Source organism: Dicentrarchus labrax, unplaced genomic scaffold (assembly GCF_905237075.1).
Source record: "Dicentrarchus labrax unplaced genomic scaffold, dlabrax2021, whole genome shotgun sequence".
NCBI lineage: Eukaryota > Metazoa > Chordata > Actinopteri > Moronidae > Dicentrarchus > Dicentrarchus labrax.
This window is the reverse complement of record NW_026136724.1, coordinates 3,532,526-3,554,852: the sequence shown is the minus strand read 5'-3', so window position 1 is coordinate 3,554,852 and position 22,327 is coordinate 3,532,526. Positions and strand designations below refer to the sequence as shown.

Genomic DNA, 22,327 nt, shown 5'->3' with positions numbered 1-22,327 from the left:
TGACCAAGATTTTAACACTGAATTAGTGATTTCCCGGCTTGTTTCTCTGATTTGTCATGGAATGAGATGCTTCTGTAAGCTTCTTTCATTTTGATTTCTTTTCTAATCTCTCCTCTAGACACTTTGTGCCTCTCTTATTATATCACAACATTATCAGGGTGCAGCTGAACTGCATTGAAGGATCACCTGATGTCAGCTGTTCACCACAGACAGCTTTGCTCCTTCCCTTGTGAGACTGAGTTAGCTGTGTTTATCAGTCCCTGATGCACTGTTACAGTTTCACAATGACATGTCCCATCCTGTTTTTCAGTATCCAGGAGCCCTGTCTCTGCTGGGGCTTTCTGCAACGCTACATTTTGCCATATCAGATTTGTTGCTTTTTAAATGATTACATGCTTGCTCAACTATCACAGGCACTTGTACCTGTCATATTTCAAAGGGAGTTTTATTGGCACTGCAGAACATTTTGTCAAGGATGAATCAGCCATTCTGAAAGGAGCCCCCATAGCTATTTCTATAAAAATAATTGAATTGGTTCAACTCACTTCAGCGAGGAGAAAATAAATTCACTCTCTGTTAGATTCCTCTCTCATCATCTTCTCGTTATTCCTCACGAGGTCTGGCTGGGTAAGCTTTGATGTGTTTCAGTGCGAGGAAAGGAAACAGGGTGTAATTTATGAGGTGTGAAAGAAAATCGCTTAGGAGAAGCACTTTTCGAGACACGTCGGGTTGTAGCGGCCCAGTGTTAATGAAGCCAGCTGAGACGCCGAGGCCAAACTTATCCTGGCACGATGTGAGCGGGAAGGGGAACAGGTAGGAAAGGATTTGCTGTAACATGAAAAAAGAAACAGGAGTGTTTCAGTGAGAGTCCCTCGCTGTGTTTCCCACAGAGGTGTGTGTGTGGGAGAAACTTTGAACCTGTTCAGACTTGAGAGAAAGCAAATACAGACTTGAAACACACACAAAGAAGGACGTGGGATTTGTGTGCTATGGATGTAAGATTTTATGGGTCAAATGGAAACATAGCTACAGTAGGCAAAATAACAGACTAAGATAACATCTTGAAACAACTAGGCTGCAGTCACAAAAAGAGTCCTGTGGGTTTGTAATACTCAACACGTCAGGGCACAACACCATCTTTTGCAGTTGTGGTCAAAATACTTAACAATACGTCACAAGCTCTTGGATACGGCGTCACCGTGCTAGCATGCTTTTGTAGATCCAGTACATTTACTAGGGTTATCATCTTAGTTTAGCATTTTAGCCTGCTAATATTTGCCAGTTAGCATCAAACAGGGTATAGCTAAGACTGATAGCAATTTCATTAGTTAGTTATTTGCACATAGATATACACCGATTAGCCATACTATTATGAGCACTGACTGGTGAAGTGAATAACACTGGTTATCGGATTATCATGGCACCTGTCAGTAGGTGGGATATATTAGACAGCAAGTGAACATTTTGTCACTGTTGTTGATTTTAAAGAAGGAGGGTCGAAACATCATGTCTGAATAAAAATAAACGCATATGGAGGCAGCATATGTGGCGCTATTGTTCTGCTCTGAAGATGAGATTAAACATAAAAGAATAAGCCAGCGAAACAAGTTGCTACAAAACCACATAAAGTGAAAGTTGCGTAAATGTCAATACTGTGAGAAAGTATCTTGGAATTCAGTTATGATAAAGAACAAAGAGATACAAACACACACACACACACACACACACACACACACACATTCTATTTTCCTGTCACAGCATGCCGGATTCTTCTCCAACGGCCTCCAGATGACAAATAGAATAAATTAATATCATTCATCTCGCCACACATGAACGTAATGACTTGTTTGTTCTTTGGCCTTTTACAAGCACTGGTAATCATTAACACACACCCATACACACACTGCAGGGGCATGTACAAATATGCATGATGGTGTCAATTAATTTACACACACACCTTTAAGTCAAGCTCTGCTCGCTGACAGCACGAGAAAGGAAAAGAAAAGAGTGACAGAACTGATGTATTGGGCTGTGTGTGTGTCCGAGGACTTTGTATGAATGCGTGTTTAAAAGATATGCACACTCTTAAACACACACACACTCTTCAGAAGTGAAGGAGCAGCTGCTTCTCGTCTTGTTGAATATAAATCAGTGGTTCTGGAGAGCTTAATGCATTTTCAATGAAAGTGCACACATTCCATATGTGCACACTGACAGAAGGACACTGACTGATCTAGATGGAATGAAAGGAAATGACAAAGGGGGAAGGGGGCATAGAAGTAGAGGACAGCTGATTGGATAAAGTGGTATAACTATGAATGTTTTATTTATTTTTTTTTCCCTTCAAAATCGCGCAGGCTTTTCACTCTGGCCATCATAATAACATCTGATAAAACTGCTGCTGAACTCAATACTAAAGCCAGCCTGCAACCACTGGCCTTAATCTGTTTTAGGGAACAGCAGAGGCAATACTCTCTCTCTCACACACACACTCACACACATGCAGACACACTCACACACACACATGTGCATGCGTGTGTGCGTGAAAACGTGATTGAAAAGAATCCATCAGAATGTAATTCCTCTTGTTCTTAACCCTAACTTGCAGATTCAATTTGAATCTCTTGATTAAAGTCTACCTTGCACATACACTCTTACATATATGTATTTCATAAACCTCTAACTCTTTCTCCCCCCACTCCCTCTGCTTAATACAATCATCCTTGAGTTCACTGAAAACACCTTTGCATCCTGTAATAATCTGAATATGGATCATTAGTTCTCTTTCTCTCAGTTTGATTCAAGAAGCCAAATTGAAGTCATTCCAGTGTAATTGTAAAACAAATTACAGTACCTCTGGTTTTAAAAGATAGGTCTAGTGAAATTCTATATTTTTATTATAGTCAACAAATCCCATGTGCAGACCCAAACCAACAAAGAATGTGTCTACTAACAAGTATTGTGTATCTTAAGGCATTTTCAGACTGGAGGAAATGTTTTGTTAGTATATGAAAGTAGTATAGTATTTCGTTAGAATATAGCTTGTGTTCAGGTCAAAAATTCTATCTTAAATAATAATCTAAGCATAAAAAATAGCGTAAGGAATCTAAGCCTATAGGTTAGAGAAGCAAGCTCGTGTTGTCGGTTCAGTCGGACTGGCAGGATAGATCTGGGTGGGGAAAGTGAAGGCTTGCCCCTCCCTCATTACCACCACTGAGGTGCCCTTAAGCAAGGCCCTTAACCCCAACCACTCCAGTGGATCTGCTCAGTGGCAGCAGATCAGACTGTGGTTGTACTGGGCAGCTTCCAGGTAGCAATGTGTAACAGTGTGAATATGATCAGGGCGTTTCTTCTCAGTCAACATTCCCTGAACAAATAAAGGTTAAAAAAAAGCTGAACTGAACTGAACTGAACTTGGTTTGTACAAGTAACCGATTTCTTGTCATGTCAAAATCAGACGATGTAGCAGTCATGACCTTTTAAATTTGAACTGTCACCACATTATGACCTTTTTAATTAAAGAGCTCTTCACGCTGTGCACAGTGGCACAGTGAGAAAGTACATGTTTTGTCAGATTTGTGTCCCTCCCTCCAGCTTGTAGACTGTCACTTTAGATCCATCCACTCATATTATTACGTTTCTTTCTTCCTCCCTCAGACTACCAGCGGTTGATGACAGTGGCCGAAGGCATCACCACCCTGCTGTTCCCCTTCCAGTGGCAGCACGTCTACGTTCCCATCCTGCCCGCCTCTCTCCTCCACTTCCTGGATGCTCCTGTTCCCTACCTGATGGGCCTGCAGTCCAAAGAGGGCACCGACCGCTCCAAACTGGAGCTTCCCCAGGAGGTACACAGCCAGCCTTTGTATTGTTAACAGTTGTATCTAAAATTAAAATAATAAGCCATTGAATAGTTGAGATATTTTGGATAGCAAAGTATCTCACTCATAATTAGTAACTTTCACTTTTCAGTGCTCTGGTCTTAAAGATATCCCCAGGACGTCTTACTCTTTGTTCTTGAGCAGGCTTAAAGGAATAGTTTCATTTGTAAAATATGGTTATTCGCTTTCTTCAGATGAAAAGACATACAGTATATAAGTAGCATAACAACTGGAAGCAGGAGGAAACAGTGAGCCCGTCTCTGTGCAAAGGTGAAAAATCCAGCTGACACCTCTTAAACTAACTAATTAACAAGTTGTGTCACGTTTGTGTATCGCCAACCTGGCAGGAATTAGTTCCAGCCCAAAATTCCCCATGAAACCACAAGTGAGTCTTGAGAGCTGTATTTAGGTGTATTTTTTTCTTTAGAGAGAGCCAGGCTAGCTTTTTCTGCCTCCTGTCTTTATGCTAAGCTGGGTTAACCACATCCTGCCTTCAGACCTATGCTTCTTATCTCTCGGAAAGAAAACAAATAGGTGAATTTGCCAAAATTTCAAACTTCAAAGTTCTCCAGAATAGCAAATAATCGTCATAGGGGTACATAAATCAACAGACAGTACCTAGTTACAACGGAGTCTTAACAAATCCTAACAAATTTACAGTTTGAGTCAGATGAGGAGTAGCTAATCTCCTCCAAGAAAAAGCTCTCTCTAAATAACCTTTTAGCTATAACCTTACAAAACATTAAAGCGATTGGTGACTGTAAAGGTCAGAGCAACATTACACTCATCAAACCTTTCAGTCAGCCCTTGTTGCTTCTGCACTTATTGATTCAGGTTGTCTTTGCACACAGTCTGTATATACACTATGACGGCTGTAATGATGTTAACTCCTGGTCCTGTTTTTCAATTTTCATTCATTTTTAATTTGCCTGATTAAACTATTAATCAATCCAATAATTATCAGCAGTCAATGTCAGAAAACCTTATCATACTGTAGCAGTTACCTAGTGTTTCTGTAGGGGTGACAAAGCTTTAAAAACTATACCTTGTAGCAGGTTCAATTAAAATAAAGCTCCATGCTATATATTACGCCAAACTCCTTTTAAGAAATATGACTTAAAGTGATATGAATATGATTCAAATTTCCTAACATGTCTGTAAAAAATCACAAACTAGAAACAAAAGATAAGTGGTGTCATATTTAGTCTCATACAATCTTATTTAGCATCAATAAATCCATGAAGATAGAGTATTTGCTTACAAACTTTTTTTAACTCACTACAAGCCTCTCTTTGGTTAGCTGCACTATTTCACAAACTGTGGGAATGGGAAGCGAATGCTTTAAAAAATGTATATTTCTCACTAAAATAAGTGCAGTTGGTGGGTCAGATACGCAACAAATTAAACACATACATATTACACTGTTAATTTGCAGTCTATCATGAGTGTGTGGAAGAGTTTTGTCAGCCGTTACGTAAATGTTTGCTGCTTTCGCTACCTTGCAACACTTTTTTTTTATTCTAAGGATGGGCAATGTAATTATTAGTTAATATACTACATAGGAAACGGCCAGATAGAACTATTTTCAAATGTTTTAAATTGGCAAAGTTGTCTGGTCAAGATGTGGGGAAGCAACAGCACATCTTGTTCCCACAGGTGCAATAATGGGGGTGCAGCTGCTCCGCTGGCTCCATAGCTCAGGCGCCTATGGTTGTAAGCCTTGGGTTAATAAAGGTTTGAAATGAGTTTAGCCCTGAGCTGTCACTGGGGTTAAGGTTAGCCTAAGGCTAAGAAATGCTAGAGTGAAAGGCCTTTGATATGAACTGAGTTTTTACATTAGTACTCTAGATTTGGGAGTTAAAGTTGGGGTGTAATGCTTGTGATTGGAGTTATGATTGCATTAAGTAGACAAACAAAAGGTAATTCCCTGTACTGTGTGTGTGTGTGTGTGTGTGTGTGTGTGTGTGTGTGTGTGTGTGTGTGTGTGTGTGTGTGTGTGTGTGTGTGTGTGTGTGTGTGTGTGTGTGTGTGTGTGAGGCTTGGTGTGTGTATGAACTACAATGGAAGGCTCCCACAAGTATTGTAAAACACTACTATAATTGTGTGCATGCACAAGCTGCAGCACTCTGCGCCCAGTGCTCATTACTGCTGACAGCACATTGTCCAAGGCCAACACACACACACACACACACACACACACACACACACACACACACATAGGCAGACTACCAGGCTCCTATTCAGACAGACAGGAAATTGCAAAAAACACCTTTCTGTTCAAACAACCTCTCACACACACACACACACACACACAGACACACTGTGTGTGTCTGTGTGTGAGGTAGGACAGGGAATTACCTATTGTTGGTCTACAAATTCACCTCAAGGCAAAGTGAGCCAGAGTGGGTTTTAGTCACTGCATTCTTCTAGCCCTTCTATTTCAGCCCCAACACTTGTCAGTGAGGAGGTGAATGTGTTTCAGATTCCAACCAGTATATCCAGTATATAGCCCAATGCAGGGTTGCAGTGTGTGTGTGTGTGTGTGTGTGTGTGTGTGTGTGTGTGTGTGTGTGTGTGTGTGTGTGTGTGTGTGTGTGTGTGTGTGTGTGTGTGTGTGTGTGTGTGTATTCATGTGTTAAAGCGAGATAAGGCCCAAACAAAGCGAAACATTGAGGCTCGCCGGCTTCCGGCTTTACTTACATCCCTCGACTCCCAGCGCTTGTTAATCCGGCACATTCCGTATGGATGCTAATGATCCCAGCCAGCGCAGGATGCTGCTGCCGAGCACCCAAAAAACCCTTCTGCCTCTTCTCCCCTCCTCCTCCCCCACGCGGGGTCCCCCGCCTGCCGAGGCTGGTGAATCTCCTTGTGTTGCTGAGTGATCCTTTGAAGTGGCGGTGCCCTAGAAATGGGCTGATGATGAAAGAATGGCTTAAAGCAGAGCAGCGAGGAGATGATGAGAGAGAAGAAAATATGGATGTAATTGGGAAATTAACGCCAGAGAAGGTTTGCCTTTTTGAACCCTGTACTCCAATCCAGGTCTTCTTCTTTTACCTAGAGTACATGATAACATCAGTTATGTTTGCACTGCAGACAAGATTATTAAGGGCATTGTTATCGTCCCTTTCCTACATTTCATTTCTTTCCTTGTGCATTTAGTATTCCTAGTGGGCTTAGATACAAACTAGGGCAACCTTTCTGGAGATAAAAACAATTGTGATGTGCAGAGTTTGTTCGAGTTCTTTTAGTTTTTTTACCGTCTCCCATATCAGTGAACATCCTCCTGTCCTTAAGAGGCTAAACAAGCTGATCTGTCCAGACGCAGATGAGTATGTATTTGTATCGCCGACACAAAAACAGTGTCTCAGTCCTGCATCCAAAAGCGGTCAGCAGAGGGAGACCCAGAACTGAGTGAGACTGAGTTTTTCAATTACTACATGGTGTTTGAGTGGATTGGAGTGTGTGTGTGTGTGTGTGTGTGTGTGTGTGTGTGTGTGTGTGTGTGTGTGTGTGTGTGTGTGTGTGTGTGTGTGTGTGTGTGTGTGTGTGTGTGTGTGTGTGTGTGTGCGCTACAACAATACAAAGGTAGAAAGGATGTGAGCCTAACCAAACCTACATTCAAGAACTTTGAATACACATAGTAGTCTTATTTATTTAAATTTTTGCATGCTGGACTTGAGGTGCGACTGAAATACCAGATAACACTGTAAGATTGTTACCCAAATTATCCATTTGTCAGATTTACATCCTTTCGTTTTCTGCGTAATTTCACCTTCTTTCTCTGGACAATTGGAACCACATACTGCTTATCTCATGAACCAACTCCTAATTGCAAAACAAGGTGGATGGAAACATTCACATTTTCTTTTGCTGAATTACTCTAAATTTGGTTAACATTTGCAATACATTCAGATGGAAACACGGCTACTGTAAACATCGATCACAGTTTACAGACCTGCCTGCTTTTAAGAAGGAGATATACTTTATTGATCCCCTAGGGGAAATTGTTCTTTTCACTCTTTTTAAACACACACACACACACACACGTACACACACACATACAGGCTAAAATGCACACTTCATGCACTTGTGGACATGCAGCAGGGAGAGAGATGGTGGAGTGATGGGCTGCCACGTTAACCGCGCCCCATGAGCAGGTTTTTGGGGTTAGGTTGCCTTGCTCAAGGGCACCTCGGCAGTGCACAGGAGGTCAACTGGCACCTCTCCAGCTACCAGTCCACACTCCATATTTTGTGGTCTGTCAGCGACCCTCCGGTTCCAAAGCCAAGTCCCTAAACACTGAGCTGTATTTACTGAGGTTGTGTTCGGCAGCCCATATTTGAATGTTGGAGATTCCAAGCGCACATGAACACACCACGCACTGGGGTCTGACCTTCAGATTTCAATCCTCTATCATCCTGTTCTGAATATTGAATTTATTCCCATCTCTGTGGTTTGGAGTGGTTTAGAGCTCCGGTGTTATCAGAGGTTTTGCTTTAATCCCATATGAGGGAGTTATGCTAACTCCATTATGTCAGATTTAGGTTGATCTCCCACAATGTGCTATTATCAATCACACACTGACCTACATTCTCCACACTCTACATCCCCCGGCCCCCATCATACCTCCTAAAACCAATCTGTCCTCAATATGCCTCCTGATAGTACCTGTCCCAGCTTACGCTACGTCTGTTTCTGCTGCCAATAGCAACCAAAGGCCACTGTCATTTCTGTCTGTGACGTAGATTTGATTTAGTTTTTATGGTGCCAAAAATGTACGTAGTAATATAAGTTATAGGGATCGTTGTCTATTCCTGAGCAATATTGTAACATTAGTGTCTTTCCCTGTCCCAGGCCAACCTATGTTTTGTGGACATTGACAACCATTACATCGAGCTTCCAGAGGACTTCCCCCACTTCCCCAACAAGACCGAGTTCATCCAGGAGCTCAGCGAGGTGCTGCTTAGTTTTGGCATACCCACCAACACAGGAGCTCCACCACGGACCCGCTCCAGTCCCGGCAGTACTCCCGGCAGCGCCCCTTCAACCCCTGGCAGGGAGCGCAAGACTGTCGCTCTCCGGCAGCTGGAAGACGATGGGCGTAACGGCAACCTGGCTGGGGAGGAGCTGGCTGTGCTGGAGCTGCTGCAGGGAAACGCCACCCTTGAGAGACTGCAGGCGCTCACCAAACGCACTGGGGTGACGGTGGCCCGCGTGGATGCCCTGAGAGCCGGAGTCAAAGCTCAGAGCATTGAGGGGCAAGGGGGCAGGACAGCGGCTGAAGAGGAGGAGCTGAAGAACGCCAAGCTGAACGTCCAGCTGAGGGAGGTGTTCGCCAGCCGCTTCACCACCATGTTTGCAGACTACGAAGCCTTTGTCATCCAGAGCGCCCCAGACCTGGAGTCCTGGCTCACTAACAGGGAGCAGATGCACAACTTCGACAAGGTGACTAAATCAAGCACAGACATAAAGTTTGAGACTATCTTTGTTTCTGTGTGTCTTTCTCAGTTCTCTCAACAGAGAGGTTTCTTGCTAAGACACACTGTACAATGCTGTATAGAGTGGAAAGAGATTATTCTGAGGGTAAAATTGGATTGTATGTGTATAAGACTGGGAAACAAATTCAGTTCGACATGTTCTGTGCCTGTATGATGAATTATGACCTGCATTCAGAGCAGTGTAGGGACTGTAAATGATAGTGTTTGCATACAGCATGCAGTACATTTCCCTTGTGAATTGTGGAAATGCCATCTATTGCACAGTATTGAAAATAGGTCTGCTGTTGTGAGTAGATGGAAATTTGTTCTCTATATTCTCAAACACTTATTTCAGCTTAAGTAAAAACCTTGATTTTATTTGGAACAGGCCGTTATTTCTAAGTTGACCTTTTGCAGCAGAATATTTTATAAATGTTAGTAATGTTTGATATTTAAAACATGCTGTAAGAACAGGAACAGGGTTACTTGTCAAGATCTGCCTTGCAATCATCTGTAGTGTGTTTTAATACAGACAAAGTCACAGTTTAGTCATTTACATTTATTTCTTATGTCGACACACAACTGAAGAAGCTCCCCCTGTTAACTAAGCAAACAATAATGTCTACACTGTCTGTCAAATCACTATTTAATGATTGCAAAGTCATCTGACAGAGTAAACATAGACAACTATGCTGCTGTGTGATCAACTATATTGGCATTTAAAATGAGTGATCGCAAGAAATTCTAGGCAACAGACAGTCCACTTCTTAACTTCACTATTACAAAGTTCTATTTTCCCCATCCACACAAAAACACAAGGCTGGTGTTTTTAGATTTATCCACTGGCTTTATTGTGGACATAAACTAAATGGTGGGCCAACTAAATGTTGACCTTTGCTGTGCTTTGTATTGTTAATGTACTAACCCCTAAATTACATTTACAGTGAAGCAGCAGAGATCATAAGATGTAGCTTTATTAGTTCATTTATTTTTAAAGCTTTTTTAATTTTTGAAAAAGAAAGTGATTTTCATTTTAAATTCCAAAGAAACAAACCCTTCCATAGTCAAAATGAGAGATATAAACATTAAAATAGACTTGATTCTCATTCTTCTTTAAAAAAAAAAAAAGCACCCTCGTTTTGTTCTTCTTTTGTTCTTTAAGAACTTTATCTTCTTCTTTTTCATTTGTGGCAATGTGCACACAGTTCAGTGTCAGGAACAGTATGAAACTTATTGGTGAGGAGGAGTGGCTGAAAAAAAGCTGTACCTTTATTGAGCCCCCGTATTGGAAATTCATATAAAAAAATGTTTTGGCATTAAAAGAACACAACAGTGATCAGTGCTGCCTGAACAGACTGCTCCTCTGGCTAATATTAGGAAACTGACAGCATATATTTCTGTATCTCTGTGCTCTTGCCTGCTCCAGGCCTCGTTCCTGTCTGACCAGCCGGAGCCCTACCTGCCCTTCCTCTCCCACTTCATCGAGACACAGATGTTCGCCACCTTCATCGACAACAAGATCATGTCCCAGTGGGAGGAGAAGGAGCCACTGCTCCGAGTCTTTGACGCTCGCATCGACAAGGCCCGCCTCTACAACGTCCGTGCTCCCAGCCTCCGATCTTCCAGCTACCAGAGGTGCTCCATCCTCAAGGAGTCTGGTAAGCTCAGCATGGAGAGGCATGAGTGCTCAGATGTGTTAGAGAGTGGTTTACTTCACACAAAACATGATTCAAATTGGACAAAGATGGTAGGAGAGGCTTAACTTTTTCAGAAAGTTTGTGGTTTTAATTGGCAACAGGAAAGCAGCTCATTGATCAGCATGCTGGCACATGTCTGCCTGTCCTTCCAAGCATACCAATCGTCCATTAGCCGAGGTCAAACAGGATTGCACTGCGCCATGCAATTTAAAAACACACAAACACTCTGCATCCATCTCTCTGCCTTCTTCTCCATTTCTCCTTCCACTTTTGTCTCATTTATCGTCTGGAAGCAGCTCAACTCTCCCCAGTGACCAGAAAACCCCACTTCTCATTTCTCTACATCCCAACACAGCAAACACTCCATCACTCTCTCTCTCTCACACACATTAGCACAAGCACACTCTCTGTGACATGTCTTACTGCAACAATGTTTAGTCAGTTCTTTTTTCTTCTTATTTTCTCAATTAGTGCTGCTTGGCTTTCCCTTCGTTAAGCCTTTAATTGGTGCTGAATGTGCAGCATGAGGCAGGAGGTCAGACTCAGGACTGACTCAGCTGTTGGAGGCCAACAGGGAATCTATGAGGCTGCATGTGTCTGTGATTTACTGATGTTCATCAAACTGTAAAAGAGCCAGTTGAAAAAAACGGTTCATTTGTTACTAATTATTATAGTATGTAGAGTATTTTACACACACTAACTGCCAGTTCTAGCTGTTAATTAGACAGCTGAAAATCTGTTGGTGGGCATATTTTTTTCTCTTTGGACAAAGATAGGCTAGTTGTTTTTTCCTTTTTCAAATCTTTATGCTAGCTACGCTAACCTTCTCCTTAGTCAAGCTCTGTGCCGACACATAACCCCCTTGTTTGGAGTTTGGCAGCTAGGGAATAGTGGGATTATTAACTAGCTCCAGCTATCCTCGGGTAAATTGGTGTCAGATTGGTAGCAACTGCGAGGTTAGCTAGCTAGCACGATGGCTGAGGAAGGAGAGAAGAGTGACGACAATGGGGACAGTTTGTTCATTAAAAAATGTTAGAAAGGAAATTATTATTTTTTTAATTTTTAACATTTAATTTCTTTATTTAGTGGGCATAGGCTATTCAGAGTCTGGGGCTATGTTAGCAATGTAGCTATAAAAGCAGAGATATAGGAACTGATATGCGCCCTTGAATATTTGTTTATTTATTGCGAATCATATGGTTATTGCACATCGCAGATTTTCCTCATGTGAGAGCAGTAAGATGGTAAATTTGTGTCTGTAAAACTAAAGCAATGAGCTAAAGGAGGGTAAAATTGTACTGTACTGTTGAACTGTAAAGTTGGTGTAGATTCCCTGTGGGTTCATCTCCACGAGCCTCACAACTAATAGCTGTCTATCTGAAATATTTCAGTATTGACTGAAACAAAATATTGTCTTAATGACTGCATAATTGCAGAATATGACGTTATGGAATATTATGAATGCATTCTGAAATAGCTTTAAAAACCGTTTTGGACTGATATTTTAGAGATATTACAATGATTCAGAACAACAGAGATATCAGCTATATATGACAGAACACACGGATTGTATCAACTTTCAGTTTGGCTCAATAGTTGCAGTTTTACAATGTTTCATAGCTCAGATCATTATCTCTGTCTGTGAGAATGATCAGGATTATCATTTCACTCAGTTGTTTCCTGTATTACCTCCTTTGTATTGTTATGTACAGTATGCTTGTCATCTGTTCCTGACCCACACTGTTTCATCCTAATGGGCCAAGCGATGTAAAGCATTAATTGCCGAGGGTGAGCTCATTCGGGGGTGGTGGTGCATGCAGGTACCCAATTACCCACACAATAGGCAGGCTTTCCCTCCGCCTGACTTCCCCTGTGGCGACTCGCTTCGGTACCTCCGCTCGTTGCTCGCTCACACTGACTGCAGCTCCAGCCTGAGGAGTTCAGTCAGACACAATAACAAGTTCAGTGCTATGGCAGGGCAACATAACCCAGACAGTTTAACCAACAGTTGCACTGACAGACAGCCGATAAGAATGCAGCCTGTTTGCTGTTGCTGCTGTGTTAGGAGAAGATAAAGCAAGTGAAGGACAGAGGGATCCCTGCGGTAAGAGAGGGAGTAATGAATGGGTCAGAGGAAGGGAGAGAGACAGATGAGAGGACACCATACTCCATCTGTGTTTTATAATGTAAACAACCTTTTTTGAAAACCAGCCAGGTTTTTTCTTCTTGGCAAATGCACAGCTGTTATAGCATATTATGCTTGCTTCACCGTGCTGTGTGTGTGTGTGTGTGTGTGTGTGTGTGTGTGTGTGTGTGTGTGTGTGTGTGTGTGTGTGTGTGTGTGTGTGTGTGTGTGTGTGTGTGTGTGTGATTTGTCATTGTTTGTTAAGTCTTGTTTTGCATTTGTTTACATGGCTGTATATTTGGCTACATACACACTGCAGCTGAAATGTCACCAAATCACATTTGTTGTCCTTCACAGGTCACCTGTGTGTTAGCACAAGTGTGTTTTTTATCTAATCATTGGCCATGGCTACACGTCTTTGTCACTGCATCCTCATGCACCTGATTACACTAGCTTATATCTTAGTCAAATCAAAGGATAATTCCAATTTAATGCAACTTCAGTCTTGTGTTTGTAATTTTGGACATCATTCCTTGTACTTGCCAGTTGCTAAGGTCTGTGAACCTAACGATGTCACTAAAAACAGATGTGGAGGGGCAGAAAACATGTGCCAACAGAAAGGTTGTAAGAAAACCATCAGGTTAGACCAACTTATTTGGAAAGATAAATGTAGGCACCGTAATTTTGAAGATGTTGAAAGATAAAAGCGACATATAAGTAACATCTTACCTTAGTTAATGTGAGCAATACATTAGATAACTAACAGTGAATCAGTAAATTAGCTTGTGTGCCCTGGTAGCTCACCTGGTAGCTCACCTGGTAGCTCACCTGGTAGCTCACCTGGTAGAGCTGGTGCCAAACCTGTGGCCCTTTGCTGCATGTCATCCCCTCTCTCTCTTCTCCTTTCCTGTCCATCTTGGGATGTCCTATTTAATGAATGGATAATGTAAATTAGCTAGCTAGTTAGCATTTTAACATTTAATGTAGATAAGCTAGCCAGCTAACTACTGATTTAGATCAGTTTGCTAGTTATCTAGTGTTTTGCTAACATTAGCTAGCTAACTTAAGATGTATCAGTATATACAGTATATGTCACTTTTATATTTTAACCATCTTCATAATCTTGTTGTCTTTTCAAAATAGACGGGCCTAGCCCATAGCATATCTAATGTACATTAAAGGAGAAAGTTGACAACTGTTATTGGAGCACAGAGCCTGAAGGGGTGGGACTAGGGTCAGTTTGACCATATAAAATGTTGAGTGATGTTGCTATGTTCTCAGATATAAGCAATTACTTTGGTGAGTACACTGCTATCATAATGGATATAAACAATGGATAAAACTAGTTTTCAGTGCATTGATTTTCTATGATTACATTGACTACATCAAAACTGAATGAAAATGTTTATTTGTTTAACACTTCCTGCCCGAGTGTTGTCTGATGGGATTCTGTCTCCTCTTACAGCTCAGGCCATCGAGCAACGACTGATGAAGATCGACCACACCGCCATCCACCCGCACCTGTTGGACATGAAGATCGGTCAGGGCAAATACGAGCAGGGATTCTTCCCCAAACTGCAGGCCGACGTGCTCAACACGGGGCCGACCAACAACAAGTGAGTCAACCTCCACCTCATGACCACCAGCTGATTCCTCTATTACCACCCGCATTTTATAGGCTCGCTGATTTTAACACGGTTGCTTCATGTTTTCATGTGTCATGCTTACGAAAGTCTTTATGCTAAGCTAGGCTAACCATGTCCTGATTCAAGCTCCTCAAGACACAGACATAAGATTGGTAACAATCTTCTTGTCTCATTCTCAGAAAGAAAGCAAATTTGACTATTTTCCAAGTGATGAACTGTTCCTTTAAGGTGCATCAAACAGAAGGGTCATGGGGGTAGCAATGATTTGATAACCTCCTCTTATATTTGACTCAGGAAGACATTCAAATCTTTAAAAAAATTGTCTACTTACTTGTTGTTTTAACTGCAGGTGGTCTCATAGGACAGCAACAGCTCAGCGAAGGAAAGACCGCCACAGACAGCAAACAGAGCACCTTACCCTCGACAACGACCTGAAAGAGGTAAAAAAAAAACTCACAACCAACCTGTAACATGCCCTCTGAACGCCCTCTAACGCTATGTTGTGTATCAGCATGTCTTTATTTTCTCTGTATGTCTCATGGAGTTTGTTTTTGTTGTGTAACTGAATTCCTGTTGGTTTCTGTTTGAGCTTTCTTTTTCCATCCTTTTTATTTGCATGCTGCCTTCTGTTTTCTTTCCCATTCTTCTCTTTTGTTCCTGTCCTCTCCTGTCTGCTCGCTCATGTGTCCTGTGCTGGGTTGGTCGGGGGGGTCGGGTCGTTCCTCCTCTTCCTCCTCCTCAGCAGGTGGAGGGCTGTCTGGTCCTGCAGAACTCCATGGCGTTTTGGGAGTGGGACAATGCGTCCCTTCCGCCTATCAAACCTCCTAAAAAATCTGCCTCTGCATCCTGTCTGGTATGTGGAGGAGCTGCCTGTGTGTGGACTCCCTGTCACAGACCCCTCCACCCCCCACCTTACACTCTTACACAGGGTTCCCACTGGTTCTTCGTGTTAAACTGCTGTGATTTACAATAAATGGATCAAAATGATGCAAAAATAACTACATTGTGATGCAGGATTGTAAAAAGTCGGAATTAATGCTTTGTAAAGTCTGTCTGCACGGCGACAAGCAAACAACTTTTAGAAAATGTTTGTTTTCTGAGTTTGGATTTAAGTATGCTAATTTGGTTCATAGTTAATTAAAAACCATAGCTGGAATCAAGTAACAGACACATCTTTTCAGAACTTATACATGAAATATAGAAATATACATGAATGTGGTATCTTTTACAGTTTAAACTCAAATACAGCAGAGTTGTATATAATTGCATAGTGTGACCCTTTGTATCTCAATTCTCTCGAAGGTCAGCACTGTCAAGACAGTGCAGATTAACAAGTCAAAGTTGAATTCTTCCCAAAAGCACTGCACTCATTTACTTCCACAGACTTACAAAGTCAAAGTCAAAGTCAGCTTTAATTAATGTCAATTTAAGGAATCAAGAGGACGTTTCTCACTCACCCACAGATAGTTTCACAAAGTGCACAGGCACAACAGATAAGATAAGACATTTCCTAATACTAAAATTTAAACATTCAATTTCACAGCAGACAATAAAATATAAAAATACCTACTGAAGACAGCAATTGCATTGAAATAAATTCATTTCAGGCTAAAATGTTATTGTTATAAACATTGGTGTGACCAGGCCCTGAGCTGAAAACCAAACATTAAACAACAGCAGAGCTGAAAGTTTTTATTTCAGGGAAGCTCTTTGAGCTATGGAAGGAGGAGGAGCTTCAGGCTACATCCACTACTGCTACATTTCAGTTTTATATCTGCGTTTTAAAACCAAAACAATGTCCTCAAAATACTTCCGAATAATGCTGTTTTTATTGAAATAGTGTCCACCGTCCATACAGGCTCAAATACAACACATACCCTAAGTTCACATGCAGAATGGCTGAACAGACAAACAGCAGCAGTGTTTCCTCTAGGATTTTTTTTAGCAGTGGGGGCAGGCCTGTCCGAACAACCCCCATTCATTTTGTGTGCAGTCCCAAGCACTGTGGCACACCGTGTGTTTGGTATCCTTCATTTTGGGCACTGTGTTTTGATGTAGTCTGGACCCAAGTTATGGTTTCAGTGGGAACCCTGCTCACCTCCCCACACACACACCCCTTGTTAAAAGGTGCCCTGGCTGTCTCTCCTCTCTTTTCCTTTTAATTCACATAAATCCAGTATCCAGTCCTTTCAAGTGTTTTCACAGCTTCTTACTTTAAAGAAATCATAACATATAGTCGTGGAAACAAGTGAAAACACACATTGTTGGGTGAGGTTTGTTCCTAAATGAGATGGTCTTCATTAAAGGTGCTGTTAGTGAAATCAGAATTGTAGATAATTTCATGTCCATCCTGTCTGTTAGCACTCCCCTCCCTCCTCACCACTGTCACCACACCGAAATTCTGCTGCCTGCCTCTCTACAGTTCTCTCTCCTGATTAGATTAAATGGGAATGGGACTTTCTCTGTTTACTGTGGAAAGGAGGAACTGGAAGACCCTTGTTACTGACTGAACTCTCTATATCAGTGATGGCTGTCAGAATGTAGAGCTATTTAACACTTATTTGAACAAAAACAATATTGCTTACAGCTACTTTAATGAAAAATGGTATAGTCCCTTAAAAAACGTTTTTTTTAAATGTGTCCCTCTTTGTCAGTTTGATCATGCAACATCATTTGTCTAATGTATAATGACTGCAAGTGAGACATCAGATAAAGCTAATGGAAGTGAGCGTGTTTGACACATGGTGTGTGTGCATTAAAAAATCGACAACAGATAAAGCATATCTCCTGATTACTGTGTTGTTGAGGCCTGATCAGAGTGCGTATTCTCCGGAGCTCACTAACCGCTTCTATTCTGGTCTTCAGAAGTACATGCAGGAGGCCCGTAGCCTGGGGAAGAACCTTCGACAGCCCAAACTGTCTGATCTGTCTCCTGCCGTCATCGCCCAGACCAACTGGAAGTTTGTGGAGGGGCTGCTGAAGGAGTGTCGCATGAAGGTGAAACATACAGCCGATCGTGGCCCTGCACTTAGAAATGATTAATTAGTCTCACCAACCCAATACCTAAAAGTAGTACATAAAAAGACTTTCCCTTCAAACCATATATAGAGTTATCAAAACATTCACATTGATTGTTCTAACTATGTGTGTGTGTTCAGACCAAGCGTATGCTGGTGGAGAAGATGGGCCGGGAGGCAGTGGAACTGGGCCACGGTGAGGCCAACATCACCGGACTGGAGGAGAACACTCTGATCGCCAGCCTGTGTGACCTGCTCGAGAGGATCTGGAGCCACGGGCTGCAGGTCAAACAAGTCAGTCACACACACACACACACACACACACACACACACACATATATACACACACAGGGGCTCAAAAGTGAAGCTTCATATTGTCACAAACCGGTGCACATTTATTACAAATCAGATTCCTAATAAAGCAGATCTGATGGCGTGCACACACACACACACACACACACACACACACACACACACACACACACACACACACAGTATGAGTCAGTATAAACACACGGTGGTTAATCAGGTATTTATAACCATATTGGATATTGAAGCTAAGAGGTTATTGCCTGATAAATCCTCTTTGTGTGTGTGTATAATCTCCTCCCTCATCGGTGAATGCATTAGCTGTCTTTACGTGTGTGAGTGTGTGTTGTGATTTTGGTTCTCTGACACACACTTCTCTCTCAGGGGAAGTCGGCCCTGTGGTCCCATCTGCTGCACTACCAGGCCCGAGAGGAGAAGCTGGAGCAGCAGGCAGAGTCACCAGGTAACACACACACACACACACACACACACACACAGTCTGACACATTTCTGAGTGTAACACAGCCATCACATCCTGTATTTCTCCTCAACAGTGTCACATGTTCCTGAGAGGAGGAAGTCCGATTGTTCCATAGCGATGCCGTCTCTTCGCGTGTCTCTCATACAGGATATGAGGTACGTGCTGCTGTCCTCTACTGATGGCAAGGTGTCTCATCAAATCACAACTTCCTCAGATCTCACGCTGCTGGTTAGAGAAATGAATTTGAGGGCGTTTTCACACCTATAGTTCGTTTGCTCTGGTCCGAATCAGGGCCAACTTGTTACAATGTTAGAGCGCCACTTTTAAATTTTACAATGGAGGGACAACTACGCGGGATGCACTGGAGTCGCCGACAACGCATATCAAGACAGTTCAGGCGGAGGCGCGCATTAATCCTCCTGAACTGTGACATGCTCATCAGCCGAAAATATTTCCGAAGATCCATCAGGTAACGTTACGCCCGTGGTCTTCAACACAGCATGCACAGTGGAGCTGGCTACGGGAGGTGGTTTAGTCCAAAACAGGCGCAATGCTTCCTGCAGTTGGGTCGGATCGAGGTTGGATCATGTTCTCACCACAAATGAACCATACCAGAGTTTGTTTGGAACCGGACCGAGACCACCTCTTCAACAAGGTCTCGGTCCGCACCTGATTGCGATTGATGTGTTCACACCTTCCCAAAGCAAGATTTGGTATTCAAATCAAAGCAAGATTTGGTATTTGATGCAATTGGGCACTACCACTGTGGTAAATATGAGCAGCTGTACACATGCATTTGTTATGATAAGATTACTTATGATCCAAAACTAATGAGACGACAACTTGCCTTACACAGCAAACACAATACATAGCAAGCCAGCTAATATTACTGACTAGTCCAACAACAAGAAGGCCAGCTCGCCATCTGTCTACTGCTTTGTATTTCACCAAGCTCTCACCAACCATTGAAAGCCAATCCCACATTTACTCTTACCCAGGCGGGTTCTCTCTCCTTCTAGCTTCAAGGCTTCCTCCATTGTCCTCTTAGGTCCCTGCCATTAGCTATGACCATAGTAGCTGCTGAGCCCGCCCAGCTACATTGACAACTCGCACCAACGCCCCTCTCGGTCAGCATTCCTCCCCCGTCCCAAGCCTGAAAACTTCTCCTCCCGCAACCAACCAGTCCCAGCTAAGCTAACAAGCATTAGATAACAGCAGCTACATCTGGCAGCAGTTACTTTACTGTCCATCAGGAAACTCTGTAAATTACCAAGAACTGAGGCAATGCAGCTGGAGGACATCAGAGGGAAAAACAGAAAACATTTTCTCCATGAAATATGATCCAGTTTCAGCTAAATCTGTGAATTAGTAGGTGTTCGTGTGACTAGTGCCATGAAGTGGTTGGCACTTGTTGTGACTCGAAACCAAAATTTACATAGTGCAAGAACAGATGTAAAAGCTGTTAAGGACCTGGACCAGAAATCGTCTTCTGTGCAGCAGAGACCTAGAAAAGAGGCCAGACTGCACTAACTGAAGTAAAAGCAGATAAGGAATGCTAATGGAAGTGGGGACAGTTCCAGTAGTTCATCACTCAACTCACTGAACATCAGAGTGAGGAGGGTGGATCTTTATGCCAGCATGCCTGTTCGTATGAGCTCTCATTCATATATCTTCTGTATCTCCATCATGTGTCTCCTCAGGCATATCCAGAGTATGTCAGAGATAAAGACGGATGTGGGACGAGCGAGAGCCTGGATCCGCCTGTCCCTGGAGAAGAAGCTCCTCTCTCAGCACCTCAAACAGCTGCTGTCCCGACAAGCCTTAACTAAGTGAGCACGCAACCAAACTCACACACACACATATCACACATCACTTTGTGCTTTTGATTGGTGAGATTGATCCCCATGTTCTTGCCTGAGATTGCATGAGCTGACCCGGCTGTGTTGTCGCGGTGTATCTACAGGAAGCTGTACAAGCGTTATGCCTTCCTGCGCTGTGAGGAGGAGAAGGAGCAGTTCCTCTTCCACCTGCTCTCTCTCAACGCAGTCGACTACTTCTGCTTCACCAGCGTCTTCACCACCATCAGTGAGTCCTCCATCAGCTGCACCTCACCACAGCAGAGCTTCACTGTCAATCCAAACCTCACACCAAACTTGTATCACAGCACAGGTCACAAACTGAGCAGCTCTGCATGTATTTAAGTGACTGAAATCATCAAACTTAGAGAGGAGAGACACACATTTCTGCTAAGATCATTTTCAGGCCTCTCAAACTATTCAATTCAAACAATCCGAGAAGGAAACATCTCTTCGGTTGAGATGATTATATTTCATAGACGTGCAACAATCTTGACCGACAAATGGTCAGACACGCAGATTTAATCGAGAGGAACAAATGAAGGACTTCTTTTGGATGCATCCATGTTTTATTACTTGCAAAATGTGAAAACATTTAAAGCTTAGTGATCAGGACCACTCATAAACTGATACCCACATATTTTTATGATGGTTTGTGACGAGTTGTTGGTCATAAAATAGCAGATAAAACCCAACTGATGTTGAGAAAATACATATAAAATATTCCAACAGAGTTAATATATATATTACGTTTTCCATCACTTTTCAGTTTGTTCTTCCATAAAAGAGTCTCAGGGTTTAGGGAGGGACTCTAATGCCACAAAAGACTCCACCTGACAGCTGGCGAATGTTTATGATGATGATGACTAATCATAAGTCACACTTGTTTTTAACGTGTGATGTGATGTGACGTGTGAGTGGATTCAGCAGTAAACAGCGATGGTGCACTGGTGTCTCCAGGCCTGTCACTATACTGCTTAATGATCCAGCCATGCATGCATACATACATGCATCCCACCATCTATACAGTTTCTGCTGGTCAGGGTTGGGGAGGAAACAGAGCAGCCAATACAAGCTTTTCCCCAGAAACTTTCCCACATCTCAGCTCACTCTCAGGCTATTTGAGCAAAGTAGATAGTTTTCATGACAGTTTTCATCATCATGGTTGCACAAGGCACTAAGTATTGCTGTCTGTATATAAGATTATTTTCTTTCCATATCCATTTTTATAGAAACCTAAAGAGAAACAAACAAACTGTTGTGTTCACATAACTACAGCAAGGCTATCGGGTCAAAGTTGAACTAGGAAATAACTCTGCAATGCAATGAAGCACAGTAAGTGTTATCGGTATTCTGAAAGAACAAGGGCAGAAGTATTAAACGAAGATGTAGCTTGTAGAAATCTATAAAGCACATCCCACCTGCGAAACATTGAAGGGCTTTCATATTTCCAGAAACTCCTCTTCTCTGAGTTATTTGGTTAACGTCAGCTGCTGATGGACGGAGCAGAATGTGGATCAATGGCTATCTCAGCTATTAGTGTGAATAAATCATGAGGCTGTATGTACAATTTAATCAAAGATTTCAAATGCAATGTATTATTCATCTCAGTGTTTGCATACAGAGCAGCCTCTCATTCAGATAAATGAACCCACACTGTACAACAGACATGTACTGCTGCTGTGCTATCTGATCTGTTATTCTGTTTCCTCTCTGCTGCAGTGTGTTTGCCCTCAATCTGTGATTTCATAATTAAATTGACCCAGTAAGATAACCTACATTGAGTCTAATTAGCATGTTAGTGTTTATTTCTCTGTTCTGGCACTGACGGGTTGTCTTCC

General features: G+C 42.4%; 1 protein-coding gene across 5 annotated transcripts in view; it reads left to right on the top strand.

Annotated features, from left to right (window-relative positions):
• The window catches only part of dennd5b (DENN/MADD domain containing 5B), a 79,865-nt gene that overhangs the window by 45,416 nt on the left and 12,122 nt on the right, over positions 1-22,327 (top strand). For 4 of the 5 annotated variants that reach the window (XM_051391675.1, XM_051391672.1, XM_051391676.1 and 1 more), the window contains 11 exons: positions 3,658-3,845; positions 8,733-9,323; positions 10,782-11,013; positions 14,643-14,793; positions 15,173-15,263; positions 17,689-17,820; positions 17,982-18,134; positions 18,534-18,612; positions 18,704-18,785; positions 20,331-20,459; positions 20,594-20,715. In XM_051391675.1, coding sequence (XP_051247635.1) covers positions 3,658-3,845; positions 8,733-9,323; positions 10,782-11,013; positions 14,643-14,793; positions 15,173-15,263; positions 17,689-17,820; positions 17,982-18,134; positions 18,534-18,612; positions 18,704-18,785; positions 20,331-20,459; positions 20,594-20,715 — 1,950 coding nt within the window. Of the gene's footprint in view, positions 1-3,657; positions 3,846-8,732; positions 9,324-10,781; positions 11,014-14,642; positions 14,794-15,172; positions 15,264-15,565; positions 15,677-17,688; positions 17,821-17,981; positions 18,135-18,533; positions 18,613-18,703; positions 18,786-20,330; positions 20,460-20,593; positions 20,716-22,327 lie in introns of all 5 variants that reach the window. The other variant, XM_051391677.1, reaches the window with a different exon arrangement.